The 17,174-nt window shown below is 40.7% G+C and overlaps 1 protein-coding gene across 3 annotated transcripts in view; it reads left to right on the forward strand.

The window, feature by feature from the left end:
• The first annotated feature begins 1,110 nt into the window (after positions 1 to 1,110).
• NUP205 (nucleoporin 205) overlaps positions 1,111 to 17,174 on the forward strand; it is an 86,211-nt gene continuing 70,147 nt past the window's right edge. The window contains exons 1-6 of one of the 3 annotated variants that reach the window (XR_007150132.1): positions 1,111 to 1,259; positions 9,291 to 9,433; positions 10,661 to 10,832; positions 13,710 to 13,854; positions 14,469 to 14,628; positions 15,064 to 15,292. Coding sequence is in view for 2 of the 3 variants with exons in the window: in XM_047848694.1 (XP_047704650.1) it covers positions 1,232 to 1,259; positions 9,291 to 9,433; positions 10,661 to 10,832; positions 13,710 to 13,854; positions 14,469 to 14,628; positions 15,064 to 15,292 (877 nt within the window). In the remaining variant the exon portion in view is untranslated. Of the gene's footprint in view, positions 1,260 to 2,001; positions 2,128 to 9,290; positions 9,434 to 10,660; positions 10,833 to 13,709; positions 13,855 to 14,468; positions 14,629 to 15,063; positions 15,293 to 17,174 lie in introns of those variants that run through there. The other 2 variants (XM_047848694.1, XM_047848696.1) reach the window with 2 other exon arrangements.

The raw sequence follows: 17,174 nt of genomic DNA on the forward strand, positions 1-17,174 counted from the left end.
TTCCCCTTCACTCCTTAAAAACCACTTTGATGGTAGTCTGGCATCTGTGTCTATATATAAACAATGACTTTCAAACAACTCATCAGTGACTTTTGTGTTCCACCTAATGTACATTGTGTCACTGAATACTATTTGTTCAAAAGAATGAATATGTCTGCTTTGATTGTGTCTACGTTATGTAATTCTGATTTCCAACAGTGAAATAGAAATATAAACTCTTATTTCCTCCCAGCCTCAGTGGAATGCTAGAAGAGTTGACAAACTGAAATTGTAAGGCATGTGGAACATCTCTAAGAGAAGCAGCTATAATTACACCATTTACCTAGCGGGATTGTTTAGGGGATTAAATGAGATGACATAATAATTATTACCTTGTCCAATAATGTCAAATTTGTAATAAACACCTGGCATATGATAGTAAATGGTAATGACTATATTTTAATTTGAAAATTAGCAAACTAAAATTTAATAATTGAAAAAAGATCCAGATATTTGGGGTGCTGAGGTAGAAAAATATTTGGTACTTATGAGATGATCTGTCTGGAAATTTCTTCAAAAATATATCTTGTGTTAGGGGTGGAGTACAGCAATTGGCCACGTGATTGAAGCTGGGCGTTCGTTATTCTACTTTTGTATACGTTTGAAAATGTCATAATGAAAAGTTATCATTTGTTTCACTTTGATTTGTTTCAGTCTATGCAACTACGTTGACGCAGTCTGCTTGACATATTGAAATGTAATGAAAACCTAGTTTGTAACTGATCAAATAAATGGCTTTTTGACATTTAGATACCTTGCACCCCACTACACTCCTCAAAGTAAGAGAGAGATGCAAGGAATATTTCATTTGACATAGAGATAATGACTTGAGTTTACGGCTTTTTTAAGACCATAAAGAGCCGTAATTTCAATAATTAGCCTTCTGTTGCGCTTAAACTTCATTTATCATTAAAAAGAAACTACAAGTCCCAGAGTGCACTGCACGACTAACGTCATATCGAGGACTTCGCGTCTCGGAAAGGGTTGCCCTCGCCTAATTTGAATGAGAATATCGCGGCGAAAATTGACATATGTGACCTAGGGCAGACTTTTAAGTCTTCGTCCGCCGGAGTGTGTCGAGCGTGACATTCCGAGACAGCGTGGTACCTCTCTGTTCAGGCATAGCTTTGGGCAGCCTCACCCTTTTCTGGGGCTTCCGTGCGGCAGGAGGGCTCCGTTAGTGGCCTCCAAGATGGCGACGCTGTTGGCGGTAAATTCGGGTAAGGGCAACCGGGGCAGAAGGGAAACTGTGGGGCAGGGCAACGTCCGGTTCTTCAGGGAGAGATCCGGACTGTGAGGTTCCTCGCAGTCCAGGCCTCCACTTTGGGATGGTGTCTGCTCTTCCCTCGCTCTGGGCCTAGAGTCCCACCCCTCTTCAGTTTGAATGGCGCGCGTCGGCGCTGCGGCTCCAGTCCTCGAGTTGGGGTTTTAGGGTGGAGGCAAGGAAGCTTGGTCCACTGGAACCCGGCGTTTAGTCTCTTGCGGCCCGGGGCTGAGCCTTGTTCCTTCAACTCCCCACTCCATTTTGTGTCGGTGGCCCGGATTTCGCCGAGATACGCAAGTCTCCGGCAGTGAGGCCGGAGGACCCGAGATAATGATCAGTCAGGAGCGCAGGGTGAAAGCTAGCACCTCAGAAGGCAGCGCAGCCCCTCAGGGATGTTGAGCGGTCCTGTAGGAAGGGAGGATCTTGGGTTATGAAGTCTGCAATCTGGAAGGTGGCTGGGGCGGGGCTGCCACGGACTCAGCAGGTGACTCCCAGCTCTGCGCATGTGGCGCGCGCCCCCGTATACCCCTCTGCCTTTGGAGCAGATCTTCTGGGCGGGATAGAATCCAGAAGGTAGTAAAAGGCGCTCCGGAAGATTTGGGGTGGGTTCTCTTTTGGTGATTCTCAACTTTGGGCGGTACCGCCTCCAGAGTCTTTTGAAAGAGTTGGGTGCATTTTGATTGTCACAATTCCTGGCGCCTAATGGGCGGGACAAGGATGCCCAAAATCCTGCCCAGGGTAGAGAGGTTCTGAAAACGGAGAATTTCCTGCCCAGAATGAGGTGCAGTTAGCTTCTTCGGTTTAATTAAGAGCGTTTCTGTGTGGTAAGTGCTAGTAGAGAGTCTCACTTGAGTGGTATTTACTGGGCCCTTTTTCTTTTCCTGTCTGTGCAGTCTTTTTTTTTTTTTTTTTTTTTTTGGTGTATGTGTGGGGGTGCTCGTTCTACTTTCCACAGGACTGATATCCTTGTAAAGTTGTCTAAATTTGAGTTTTTCAAATCAAACCATTTCAGAAACACGGTCATAAATTATTTTATAATGACGAAGGATTGTGTTTGTTGAGCACCTGGTATGTCCCAGTCACTGTACTATGTATCCTATTTGCATTGTCTCATTTAATCCCTTTTGTACACCTGTGGGGTAGCTGCTATTAAATACAGATTGGGAAATAAAGGCTTAGGGTGTTTAAGTAATTTCCCCAAGGTTGTACAACAAATGATGGTAAGCCAGTCTTAGGTACTTAAACTACAAGTGCAACCTAATTCGTTTTATTACATCAAGTTTATATGTATATGGATGCTGGTAATGAAGTTCTGTTCTTAATATTGCTGTCCCAGTCTCCTACCCAGATGTAATCATAAAAGCAGGGCTTGCATGTTGTATGTGTGGTTATATCCCTTCTTTAGTACATGTCCCAAGTTACTATCAGTAAACGTAAATTATTGAAGAAAGGAAGAAAAGGAGTTACCCACTAATGCAGAAGTATACATTGTATAATAAGGACTTGTGACAGGAGTGTGTAATTGACACCATAGAAAAGAAACATTTTTCACAGCCAGCAGTCAGAATAAATTATATATATATATATATAATATATATATGTATGTATGTATATGCATATATGTGTATATAAACAGCCATAGATGTATGAGTGGGATAAACAAAATGTAGTATATACCTGGAATGGGATATTACTTGCCCTTAAAAAGGAAATCCTGTCACATGCTACAACATGGATAAACCCTTGAGGACGTTCTGTTAAGTGAAGTAAGCCAGTCACAAAAATAAATACTGCATGATTCCCTTTGTATTTGGCATCTAAAGTAGTCAAATCTCACAGAAACAAAGAATGTTAGTTACCTGAGGGAAGCGGGAAATGGAGACTTGTTAAACGGGTAGAGTTTCAGTTGTGCAAGATAAAAAAGATCTGTACATCTGTTGTATAACAGTGTGAATGCCCTTAACTACTGAGCTGCACACTTAAAGATGTTTCAGATTGCAGATTCTGCGTTAGGTGGTTTTTACCCCACATGCGCGCGCGCGCGCGCGCGCGCGCGCACACACACACACACACACACACACACACACGTCACACAGACGTAGACAGGGAAAAATAGAGGTTGTAGAGTCTAAGACCTATGCTTGAGTTGCAGCTGCATGATTTACTGGTAGTGTGACCTGCATCCTCCCAGCTGAGTGGTCGTACAGGCTTATCGTAAGCAACCAGGCCTTCCGTGGCAGTCTGGTCACCCCCGTCCTGTTCAGAGCAGTGACTAGTTCGGACCTTTTCCATCCTCTTGAAATCTGTAACTTCCGTCTGACCCCCAGCCTCCTAGTCACAAACAAAATAGAAGCCAATAGGCATGAACTCTCTGTTCACCCCCAAGCCTAGAAACCTAGATATATCTGTACCCTTTTTACCCATTTCCCTGTATCTAAGTTAAATCCCACCTTTTATGCCCTTCTCCCTGTTACCCTTCTCTTTCCATTTACCTTCCCTTTTGATCTTTTTTCTTTACCCCCTCTGGCCACTGGCAGTCATTGGCTAGCCCCTTTTGATCTTGATCTCATGCCTCGTTCCAGTTACTGTCCTCTTACTCTTTTTCACAGTTAGACCTTTCAAGATATTTGTCACTATTCACTGGTACCATTTCCATACCCCTTCTTCCTCTACTCACTCTAGTCTCTTCCCGTCCTCGTAAACAGCTCTCAGTAAGGTTAACTTGCTTTTCTGTTTCACTAAGCACTAAGCAGACATTTAAAGTCTTTATCTTGTTTGATCTTTTAGGGTGTAGACCAGCATCCTTAACGTGGGCTAGGGACCTCTGCTTGCTGTGCTGGTTGCCTCCCTTACCTACCCTTGTTTTCTGAACTCTAGCGCTTGGCTTGTTCACTTCTTTGGGAGTGCAGTGTACCCTTTTACCATGGGAACCCGTGCTGTCCTCTCTTCTGGAATGCATGTCTTTACCTCCTACCCTTCAGTTAACTCCATTCTTCATCTTCAGATTTTGTCCTCATCATCACTTACTCAAGGAATCCTTGCCTTCCCTGACCTCCTTGACCAGGCCAGGTTCCTCAATTTCTGTGATCTCTTGCCCTGGGTACTTCTCCTTCATCGCACTTGGCCGCGTTCGACATTACCCTTATGTCTGGCTACATGATTGCTGTGTTTGGTGCCTACACTGTAAGCTCGCCAGTACCTGGTACGTGATAAATGAGTGAATAAATGTGATTTGCTGATGTAAATGATTTACTTACTACATAAGTAGTAATTTGGAAGAATTTATAGCCTCTTTTCATTTGTGATCACAGAAAGATATTTATGAAAATTAGCCAACGAAAGACAAACCAATGAAAACTCTTTGTTGCACTTACCTTCTGTGGTGGATTGATGTTAATGACAGACTAAGGATGCCAGTAGACATGAGGCTTTTGGTAGATTTTTGACCAGTTAATGGATTCCTCCTTGTCTCCTAAAAGGGGGGCAATTTTTCTCTGGAACTCAGTCAGCTTATAATGGCTAAGTATGCTTAATACAAAGAAATTTATTGGTTCTTCAGAGGTTCTGTTGTATATTAAGTGTTAACTTTTAGAAAAGAGGATGTACTTTTGTCAGCTCTTTGTTAGAATTTTTATTTATTTGTTTATTATTTTTTTAATGTTTATTTTGGGGGGGGGAGGGGCAGAGAGCAAGGGAGACACAGAATCCAAAGCAGGCTCCAGGTTCTGAGCTGTCAGCAGCCAGCCTGACACAGGGCCGGAACCCACAACCATGAGAACATGACCTGAGCTGAAGTCTGATGCTTACCTGACTGGGCCACCCAGGTGCCCCGATTTTTTTTTAATGAATTAATTTATTTTGAGAGAGAGGGAGGGAGTGGCAGAGAGCGTGAGAGAGAGAGTCCCAAGTAGGCTCTGTGCTGTCAGTGTGGAGCCCAACATGGGGCCCAAACTCACAAACCATGAGATCATGAAATGAACTGAAATCAAGAGTTGGATGTTTAACCCACTGAGCCACCCAGGCACCCTGGTCAGAATTTTTAAATACCTGTGGTAAAGCAGATTTCAAGTTGGCCTAGGAGTCGTTTTTGATACCTTTTTTTTTTTTTTTTTTTTTTTACAGATTTTACTTTTAACTATTTCTATACCTAACAGGTGACTCAGACTCACTACCCTGAAATCAAGAGTCACATACTCAACTGACTGAGCCAACCAGGCACCCCTTGATACCTTTCTTTTGTACCCCGTGCCCATCAGTTACCAGTTCTGGCTCTTCTTTTTTTTTTTTTTTTTTTTAAATTTTTTTTTTTAACGTTTATTTATTTTTGAGACAGAGAGAGACAGAGCATGAATGGGGGAGGGTCAGAGAGAGGGAGACACAGAATCTGAAACAGGCTTCAGGCTCTGAGCTGTCAGCACAGAGCCCGACGCGGGGCTCGAACTCACGGACCGCGAGATCATGACCTGAGCCGAAGTCGGACGCTTAACCGACCGAGCCACCCAGGCGCCCCTGGTTCTGGCTCTTCTAACAGGCCTTTTCTTTTGGTTTGACTGCCCTCATCCTCCTTGAGGTTGCATCACCTTATTAGCGGCTTACCCACCACTCATCCTTGGTTCCTGACACTCGGTGTTCTACTTAATCCAGCAACCACACCAGTGCCCTGTAGTATGAGTTTTGTGTTGTCACGTACTACTTGAAACTTTTTCTGCTTACTAATAGGAAAAATTCCATCTTGGCCTGGAATCTGAGGCTCGAACCTACTCTATCCTTTGCAGGTATCGAGAGCTAAGAAAATGACCTCTAGGGGAGTCAGCTAGTCATCAGCCAACTAGTACCTCACTGTGGTCTACAGGATTTAGGGGTTGGGTTCTCGTTTTGGCAGGCCTGAGCTCTTATTTGTTAGTGTATCCAGAGTTGATTGGATCCTAGTCATTGATTTTCTCTAATCAGACTCAGAAAAGACAGATATGTAAACTAGTATTTCAATTTATTGATCTTTAATGAGAAGTGTATCTGCATGGGTACTCATGTTGGTTGGTCAGCACAGCTTTTACTCTAGAAATTTACGTAATAAATGATATTTTTTAATCAGAAGATTGTCAAGAATGGAAGCAAAGCAGGGAGTGGACTGATTACTCTTAATGTGAGGTCTAGACCTGCTGATTCCCATCTCCCACATCCCCACACCAAAGACCTATGGCTTCCTGCCCTCCCCTTCAGATTAGGTTAGGCTAGTTTCTCCCTTTTATATGTTCTCCAAGCAGTTCTCTATCATCTTTTATTATATTGATCATTGTATTTTGAATTCTGTGTTTAATGTCTTCCTCCGTGTCAATCTCTGAGTTCCATGAGGACTGGCATACTGTCTATCTTGCTTGGTCTGTAGTCCCTGGTACATAGGAAGTCCTCAGTAAATACTAGTTGAGTGAATGAATGATGTGGTTTGACCAGTTTAGTCTGTTCTTCACCATGCACATTTTCCCCCTTAAAAGAATTTTCCCAATGCATTGTCTTTTTATGACAATATTGCTTATACTACAGTGAACATTTAACACATTTAATTAGGTTGCATTATCATGCCGTCTTACTTCCCTGGTTTGTTTGGATTTGTGCTTTCTAGGAGAGAAGTTAAACATGTTTACAGTTCAGGCTATAGATTAGTTCCACGTTTCTGGAGTGACTGATTGGTTTTGACTAGTTTCCCTTTCAGAGCCTTTATAAACACATATGGACACCATATCTGATTGTTTACAAACAGAAACTTGGGTCTTCAGGGAGTGTTATTCAAACAGTGGTTCTGAAATATATTTCATGAATTTCATAAATTTCATGAATAAAAGAACATGATACAAAATATCAGAGTGCATGGATTGAATGAATATTAGTATTTTATATACAACTTTTCAGTTTTATGTAGTTACTGGGTTGAAATATGGAATATTTCTTACCGCGGGTTCTAGTCACAAAAGTTTGAAAGCCGTTACTCTTTAATTCCACTATGGCTCTTTGAATTCTCTTTTACACTTTTGCACCTGCCTTTGAGCCTTAGCTCCTGCTTTCTCTTGGCTGTGCTTTGTTACCCAGATTTTCCCCAAATTGCTGCACAAGTGCAGCCATCCCTTAGAAATTCTTGACCATCATTTTGATCTTTTGAAATTCTTATTTTTTTGTGTCAACAATGATATCCCCTTTTTTGTACTATTGTTATTGAGATTTTTCACTTATGTATGCTCTGTCTCCAGAATTTGATTTTGAGGTTTTTTTTAAAAAATTTTTTGTTAACTTTATTCATTTTTGAGAGACAGAGAGAGACAGAGCATGAGTGGGGAAGGGGCAGAGAGAGAGGGAGACACAGAATCTGAAACAGGCTCCAGGCTCCGAGCTGTCAGCACAGAGCCCGACGCGAGGCTCGAACTCACGAACTGCGAGATCATGACCTGAGCCGAAGTCGGATGCTCAACCAACTGAGCCACCCAGGCGCCCCTGATTTTGAGTTCTTAAAGATCAGATTGTTTCTCCTGTCCCCTATAATATTTTATTGTTTATTTATGGGCTGAAACATTTTTGCATAAGACATTTTTAGATAAGTGAATTTGGCTGAGTTTAGATGAATTTGCCTAGGTATGTCTAGATGTGATCTTAATTTCACTTACCAGATGTGTCAGAAATACCTATATTTATTTCAGACATTTTCATTTTCCACATGTTAGGTATAGAAGTAATATAGTTTAGTAGTTAAGGCACATTCTGATGACAAACTGCCAGGGTTCATAACCCAGGTATCCAGTGTGTCCCTGGGTGAGTTTCTTGCCCCCCTCTGCCTCAATTTCCACATCTATAAAATGGAAGAAGACAGAGTGCTGACCTCATAGTGTTCTGAAATAAAATAATCCGTGGAAAGAGCTCAGAACCATGCTCAGTAGCACATGGCAAAAGCTCAGTATTACTTATATAAATTTACAAAAGTGTTCCATATTTATGTTTTTAAAAAAAATTTTTTTTAATGTTTATTTTATTTTTCAGAGAGAAAGAGAGACAGACAGAGTGTGAGCAGAGGAGGGTCAGAGAGAGAGTGAGATACATAATCTAAAGCAGGCTCCAGGCTCTGAGCTGTCAGCACAGAGCCTGACGCGGGGCTCGAACTCACAAACTGTGAGATCATGACCTGAGTTGAAGTCGGACACTTAACTGACTGAGCCACTCAGGCGCCCCTCTGTGTTTGTTTTTTTTTTTTTTAACATTTATTATTTTTTTTTTCAACGTTTATTTATTTTTGAGACAGAGAGAGACAGAGCATGAATGGGGGAGGGGCAGAGAGAGAGGGAGACACAGAATCGGAAACAGGCTCCAGGCTCTGAGCCATCAGCCCAGAGCCTGACGCGGGGCTGGAACTCACGGACCGCAAGATCATGACCTGGCTGAAGTCGGACGCTTAACCGACTGCGCCACCCAGGTGCCCCTGTGTTGTTTTTTAATAGCTAGTGTCCTAGCCAAAATAAACTGCCTTTTTTTTTTTTTTTGAGCTGCTAAGTTTTACAAAATCTGATCTTTAGTCCCTACTCCTGCTTTTATTTGGATGATAGGGACTTATATTTATTGAATGCCTATGATATGCCAGTCACTGTAATGTGTGTTTTACCTAGTTTATCTCATTTAATCCCTTTGCCCCTATGATGTAGATATCATCTAGTGAGGTTATTTCCTTGCTCCATGTCGTACAGCTAATAAAGTGGCAAAACCATAGCAGATATTCCACTTTCAAGTTGGGATTTACTTTATGTTGTATTAAGCTAGACAGAATGATGCTTATATTGTTTTTGAGAAATCTAATATGTGTGCTTGTATATTAATGTTTGGTTTATATGTATAACTGCATGTTTAAAAGTAGCCATGATGAGTGTGACTGAAATATGTAGACAGTAACCTTATGTTATTTTCCACATGTGTGTCGTATTTGATGCTGGTTTTATCGATTTTTTTCTTGAAGCTGCTAGTCTGTGGGGTCCGTACAAAGACATTTGGCAAACAGTGGGAAATGCTCTTTGGAGAAGACAACCTGAAGCTGTCCACCTTCTTGACATGATCTTGAAGAAACACAAACCTGACTTCATCTCACTGTTCAGAAACCCAGTAGGAAATTTTCTTTTTTGCTTCTTGGATATGCTTTTGTACTTGTCCTAGTCCACTGATTCAAGTTTTCTCTAAAACTGTAATTTTTCCTAGGAGCAGTTATTATCTTCTTTTTGTTCTCCATAGAAGTTAATATGTATCTGTCTCTAGCCAGGAGATATCTTAGTAATATTTGAATGCAATTTATAAAGTGTAGTATATTCCAGAATTGTGAGTGTCCTTGGAATTTCTGACGTATAGTTAATATATCTAAGCTCAGTAAGATTGATTATTTTGTTTATTTCCAGGTACACTTTCAACATTTTAACTCTTCATAATGTTATGTAAGTTGTGTTAGCTGAACTAATGAATTCCTGTATGTTTACTCACTGCATCTTGAAATCCCTTTCAACCAAGAAGAGAATACTTCAGTGTAGGGAATTCTTATTTGGAAATTCCTTTCCTTGCTGTTTGATAATTTTCTTTTGTAGACTAACAAGAACCGTTTGTCTTACCAGAAATGACCTTTTGCTTTTTAGCTTTTTTTTTTTTTTTTTTTCTTTTCTCTCTTTAGTAGAAAGAGCCCTACCCTGGGAGCCAGTTGAGCTGAGTTCCAGTCTTGGCTCTACCACTAGAGTTGTAGGACAGGGAGGTCACCTGACTTATCCGGGCATCAGCTTTTCCATCTGTTAATAGAGGAGTTGGATTTAAATGTCCTATGTGGCCTTCTTCCAGATGTAAATTTCTAAGACTGTGATCCATCAAATAATTCTATACTATATGTTATTTGTTAACTATCTGAACCAAGTAAGAATTTTTTTGGGAATAAGACTACATTTTACATAATATACTAATAAACTATCACTAGCCCTACTGATTGATTCAACAATTCCTGTATATATTTGTTATTTCCCTCTTGAAGACCTTATGTTTTTATTTATTAAATGTATAACTGGAAAAGTTCCTTACAGACTTGAAAAATAGTATACTATTTGTGCTTTCTCAAAATTTTGTATTTCAGAGGTTAGCAGGGGCAATTATTGAGAAGGTAGTAATAGCGTAAAGTGCTGGAACGAATAGGAAGTGTTACCTCATAAAGGTCTAATTGTAGATTGTCTGATAAACAGTACTTTGTTTGTCACATTACCAATCTACCTTATCATGAATTAACTTCTCTAGGTAATAATTAAGACCTTGTCTCCAGGATACTATTTCATCACCTGATTTTATTTATTTTTGCCATTGTAGCCAAAAAATGTCCAACAACACGAAAAGGTTCAGAAAGCCAGTACAGAGGGAGTCGCCATCCAGGGTCAACAGGGGACCCGACTTCTTCCTGAACAGCTCATTAAAGAAGCCTTTATCCTTAGTGACCTTTTTGATATTGGAGAATTGGCAGCTGTTGAGCTTCTCCTCGCCGGTAGGTTGACATTTAATTGACCCTATGGTAAGGGAGGACAGAACTATAAAGTCATTTGCTCAGGATTTATAGTGTTGTATCATTTAGGTTCCAGAGTAGTTTCTAAGGATGCAGTTTATTCGAAAAGCCATATTCAAAACATCTCCTTTTGTTTATCTTTGACTAATGGGAAGGCTTTAGTGACTGAAGTTGTGAAAGGTAATTTAACTGTTTTAAGATAGGCTTTTACATGGTAATTTACTAGCAAAGAATCATTGGCTCATCTCACAAATTTTATAGCACAAAGAATTTATTGTCATAGAATGAGTAAGAAAGAAAGGTCACTGCTTTTTTGGAGTTTCTTTTTGAGGTGGGGGCGTTCAGATAAGCGAATGGGTTAAAAATAAGAATTTTAATAATACTACTAGGAAGAAAATAAAACAAGGCAATGGGCTATAGAGAGATGGGGGACTGCTAGAGGGCAACTCTAAATAGGATATTTAGAGAAGGCTTCTCTGGGACATATGACCTGAGACCTCCATGATGATAGGGTACTAGAGTTGTTGGTGACCCAGACAGACCAAGCAGCAAGTGCTTGAGGTGAGGCCAAAGGCACACTATAGAATAAAAAGACCATGGATAGAAGGATGCAGGAGCCTCACAAAGACGGGGAGGGTGAGAGAGGGTAAGGAGAGAGCAGGAATTAGATCACATTCAGTCTTGCAGGCAAGGAAAATTATTTGCATTTTATTCTAATTGATTGCGATGGAAAGTTGCTGACAGGGGCTTTAAGCAGAAGAGTTACATAACCCAGAAAAAATTTGAAATTATTTCTCTGGCTGCTATATAGAGAAAAAGTTGAAATTTCCATAAAGTAAGCAATTCATTTTCATTATAGCAGAGGAGCCTTGTGAAGAAGCCTCATGGGCATTTTTAAAATTTTTTTATTTTTCAAAATTTACATCCAAATCAGTTAGCATATAGTGCAACAGTGATTCCTTAGTGCCCCTTACCCATTTAGCCCATCCCTTCTCCCACAACCCCTCCTGTAAGCCTCAGTTTGTTCTCCATATTTATGAGTCTCTTCTGTTTTGTCCCCCTCCCTGTTTTTTATATTATTTTTGTTTCCCTTCCCTTGTGTTCATCTGTTTTGTCTCTTAAAGTCCTTATATGAGTGAAGTCATACGATGTTTGTCTTTCTCTGACTAATTTCACTTAGCATGATACCCCCCCAGTTCCATCCACGTAGTTGCAAATGGCAAGATTTCATTCTTTTTGATTGCCGAGTAATATTTCATTGTATATATACATATATCTATATACCACATCTTTATCCATTCATCCATCGATGGACATTTGGGCTCTTTCCATACTTTGGCTATTGTTGATAGTGCTGCTATAAACATGGGGGTGCATGTGTCCCTTCGAAACAGCACCCCTGTATCCCGTGGATAAATGCCTAGTAGTGCAATTGCTGGGTTGCAGGGTAGTTCTATTTTTAGTTTTTTGAGGAAACTCCATACTGTTTTCCAGAGTGGCTGCACCAGCTTGCATTCTCGTGGGCATTTTAATTGAAAAAGTTTCATATGTTTAAAGATGTCATGTGGGGTGCCTGGGTGGCGCAGTCGGTTAAGCGTCCGACTTCAGCCAGGTCACGATCTCGCGGTCTGTGAGTTCGAGCCCCGCGTCAGGCTCTGGGCTGATGGCTCAGAGCCTGGAGCCTGTTTCCGATTCTGTGTCTCCTTCTCTCTCTGCCCCTCCCCCGTTCATGCTCTGTCTCTCTCTGTCCTAAAAATAAATAAATGTTGAAAAAAAAAATAAAAAAAATTAAAGATGTCATGCGGCTTCCAAAATCCTTTTTGACCTAAGGCTGCATTAAAAGTAGTACGGTATTGAGAATGAGGAAGGTAGTTTTTCCATTCTGTGATGGAAATGTTAACTGGATATGCTTGAGTTTTAGTTTAACTCAGAACTTTGATTTAACATTTATTTTATTTTTACCATGGGCCAGGCACTGTGTTAAGGCTTCAGGAAGAGAAGCATGAATAAAACAACTAGTGTGAAGGAGCTCATAGTCTAGTAACTGGAAAAGACACGGGGACAAATAATTATGACACAATTAGGTGCATTAATGCCGGTTTATGCAAGATTTAGTGATGGTCCAGAGGCAAAGAGATTAAATTGAATTGACCTCAGTGGGTACAGAGAAGTCTTCATAAAGATCATGTGGCCTAAGGTAGGTGTTGAAATATGAGTAGGCACATGTCGAGTAGAATAGGTGTGCATTCAGGAGGACGAAGGGCATCCAGGCACAAGAAATGGCCTGCACAGAAGTGTGAAGCAGTGAAATGAATTTGGGGACGAGAGAGTGGACTGATTGTGCTACGGGGAAAAGACAATCTTAGGAAATGAAACTGAAACTAAAAAAGATAAAGTGGAAATTACTCAAAAGAGAGCAGTTAAAACGGTGAGGGAACTGGAAACAGGAAAAGTTAATTTTCAGAGAAAACTTGAGGGGAAGAAACGTCCAAATATTGGAAAGATTTCATGTGAAAGAGGGTAAAATGGGCATTAAACAACATTGGATTCAGTGGACAGTAGTGAGACCAAAAGATTGTTCCCCAGCACATGGAAATCAGAGATAAAGGTGAGATTGAGCGTTTGGGAAATGTTGAATTCCATTACTGCCAGTGTCCTGGCACAAGTTGGATGGCCTCTTGTAGATGTTAGGGAAGAAGGAAAACAGTAGACGGGTGTTTGAAGTAGAGGACCCTTAGGGCCCCTTGAACCCCGAGGTCCTGTGATTTCTTTGAACTGAACTTTGGCATAGTCATTTTGGTCTCATCCTAAACACACATGTGTGTATTTACTAAATTGTTTCTCAACTCCCTTTTCTAGGAGAGCACCAACAGCCCCATTTTCCTGGTCTCACCAGAGGACTAGTAGCTGTTCTTTTATACTGGGATGGAAAGCGGTGCATTGCAAATTCCCTGAAAGCCTTGATACAGTCTAGACGAGGAAAGACGTGGACCCTTGAACTCAGGTCTGTTTGCTTCTTAGGATTTCAAGGCTTTATTTTTTTATTTTTTTTTCCAATGTTTATTTATTTTCGGGACAGAGAGAGACAGAGCATGAACGGGGGAGGGGCAGAGAGAGAGGGAGACACAGAATCGGAAACTGGCTCCAGGCTCTGAGCCATCAGCCCAGAGCCTGACGCAGGGCTCGAACTCACGGGCCGCGAGATTGTGACCTGGCTGAAGTTGGACGCTTAACCGACTGCGCCACCCAGGCGCCCCTCAAGGCTTTATTAAAAATTATCTGGATTTATTAATTTATTATTAGAAATAACGTAAATTTCTCCTTCCAGTATGTATAATTTAAGTAAGATATGTAACATAGCCAAGCAATAAATACTTCCTTATTCTGTAAAGAATAACAGATTAAAGCTGCTCTATTTGTTAACAAAAAAGAAGTACGCTTAGAAGTTTATTGATGCCTAGTTATCTAGAAAGAACTAAAAGAGCTGGGTTATAATTCATCCTGTTTTGTCCAGTAATGTAACATTATTGTCAACAGCATTTGCTATATCTGTAAGGTGAAGAAGTGTATGCATTACTGTTCATTGTAACTTTCTCTATTGATTTCTTTTCGTTACAGTCCAGAGCTGGTTTCCATGACAACACGCTTTACAGATGAACTGATGGAGCAAGGATTGACTTATAAAGTGCTTACTCTGGTGTCACAGATTGATGTGAACAATGAGTTTGAGAAGCTACAGCGGGAGAGAGGTTTGGGCAGTGAAAAACATCGAAAAGAGGCAAGGGTTCACTGACATCTGTTCATGGGTTGTCTATGTCAGGTCTCCGGCAGAAAAGTCATGACAATTAGAACAATTAGAACGTGGGCACAGAAAATTGCTAACGTACGTTAAAATGTGTAGGCATCTGTGTCCAAAATTGGCTTGTAGCTGTTTTCACTTCTTTCTAGTCACTTATATGCTGTTGTAGCTCTTTTCCTGGAATGAACTCTTCAAGAAATTGGTCATCCCATAACAGAGCTTGGAACTTAAAATGAGGAATTAACAGTAGGATATGTTTAGAATTCCAGAGGTGACAGGTTAGGGTCACTTGTGGATTCAGATAGATTTATTTAGTTGCTTAGCTTTGGAAAAGGTAGTTTACATTTTTGGAAGAAGACCGGGTGGTTTCACTGTGATTTATGTGTACTAACAATCATACATTTTTCTTTCTAGGTTTCTGATCTTATCAAAGAGTGCAGGCAGTCTCTGGCAGAAAGCCTTTTTGCCTGGGCTTGTCAGTCACCTTTAGGCAAAGATGACACTCTGCTTCTTATTGGACATTTGGAAAAAGTGACAGTTGAGGCTAATGGTTCATTGGATGCAGTGAATCTGGCTCTTCTTATGGCGCTTCTGTACTGCTTTGATATCAGTTTTATAGAACAAAGCACAGAGGAGCGAGATGGTATTGGATTTTATACCTATTAATACATTTACTTTTTTAAAAATGAGATTAAATTATGGAGATAACATTTAAGAAGGGCAGTATTTTAACTAACGTAAGAAATTGTACATTTTATTCCTGTATTTATTCCCGTGTGTGCAGTTCATCCATATTTGAGTATTTACATAAAAGATGACGTTTAAAAAATTCTGCGCTCTGTTAGATGTCTTTATTGTCCTTTTCAGTTTTGGAATAGGAAAGTGATAAAGATTACGCAATACATGTTCATGAGTTCTCCATGCGTCATTTATGTAATTGCTTGTTTCTTTACATTTTATTCACATTTCAGACCTTTCATGAAAATGTTCTAGGGGAGGGTAACTATCATTTTTAGTAATATATCATCTTTGATTTATGTTGTCTCTGAAGTATATAAAATTTTTACTTGGTGACCTTATTCATAATTACTGCTTAGAAAAGAGGATCTCAAAAATGATTCCTGCAGAGGAAGATTATTGCCCTTAGCATCACAGGTGTTTATAGTTATTCTAACAATTATCCCCTGTCCACTTTTGACCGTATTGTTGGCATCTTTCAATAAGTAGGTATGTAGGGAGAATAGACCTTTTCCACTCATCTTTGGTGGCCATCCTTAGACATTAGGGAAGGCTTATGGAAGGCATAAGTACTCCTTTCCTCCAATCAGATTGTCACACGGTGCTTTGTGCGCCACAAAAAAGTGGTGCCTGTGCTCGTATAGGAATGCTGCCACTTAAGGCATTGGTCAGATTTCCTGTATTGAATGAAATGAAGCACAGAATTAAGTGGGGCCAAGCTGTGTTCATGGAACCTTGTAAGTGGTACTTGCAGCAGCGAAATGAAATGCCTGGAAAGTTTCATAGGCTAGGATATAAGGTTTTTGTATTAGGTTGTAATTTTATGAATTTAGGATGCTAATGATTAACTCATTTTAATTGTGATTTCTTGTTGGTCGTTCTGTATATGTTTGATTAATAAATGGGAGAAGTGAATTATTAGTGCATGTATAATAATAGACAGAAACTTTCAAACTACAGGAAATTAAAGAATGTGTTCTTGGTTAAAGATTGGGAACCACTAGGGCACCTGGGTGGTTCAGTCGGTTGAGCATCTGACTTCAGCTCAGGTCATGATCTTGCAGTCTGAGAGTCTGAGCCCCACATCAAGCTTGCTGCGCTGAAGCTGCTATCAGCACAGAACCCGCTTCAGACCCTCTGTCCGCCTCTCTCCCACTGTGCGTGCACTCTCTTTCTCAAAAATAAACATTAAGAAATAAAAGAAGTATGGTACGCCTGGGTGGCTCAGTTGGTTGAGCATCCGCCTGCAGCTCAGGTCATGATCTTGGGGTCCGTGAGTTCGAGCCCCACGTTGGGCTCTGTGCTGACAGCTCAAGAGCCTGGAGCCTTGGTTCAGATTCTGTGTCTCCCTCTCTCTCTGCACCTCCCCTGCTTGCACTCTGTCTCTCTCTCTGAAAAATAAATAAACGTTAAAAAAAAAATAAATATTAAAGATTGGGAACTGCTGACATCAAAAGGAAGGACAAGAAAATTAGTAAAATAAAGTCTTAGGTGTCAGTGGTGTTTCCCATTTTAGATTTTTAAAAAATTTTTATTGTTTTTGAGAGAGAGTTTACAAGTGGGGAAAGAGCAGAGAGAGAGGGGAACAGAGGATCCAAAGCGGGCTCCATGCTGACAGCAGCCAGTCCGATGTGGGGCTCGAACTCACGAACTGTGAGATCATGACCTGGGCCAAAGTCGGACGCTCAACCAACTGAACCACCCAGACTTCTTGGAGAGAGAGAGAGCAGAGGAGGGGCAGAGAAAGAGGGAGAGAGAGAATCTTAAGCAGGCTCCACACCCCCGTG

Source organism: Prionailurus viverrinus, chromosome A2, assembly GCF_022837055.1.
Source record: "Prionailurus viverrinus isolate Anna chromosome A2, UM_Priviv_1.0, whole genome shotgun sequence".
Taxonomy (NCBI): domain Eukaryota; kingdom Metazoa; phylum Chordata; class Mammalia; order Carnivora; family Felidae; genus Prionailurus; species Prionailurus viverrinus.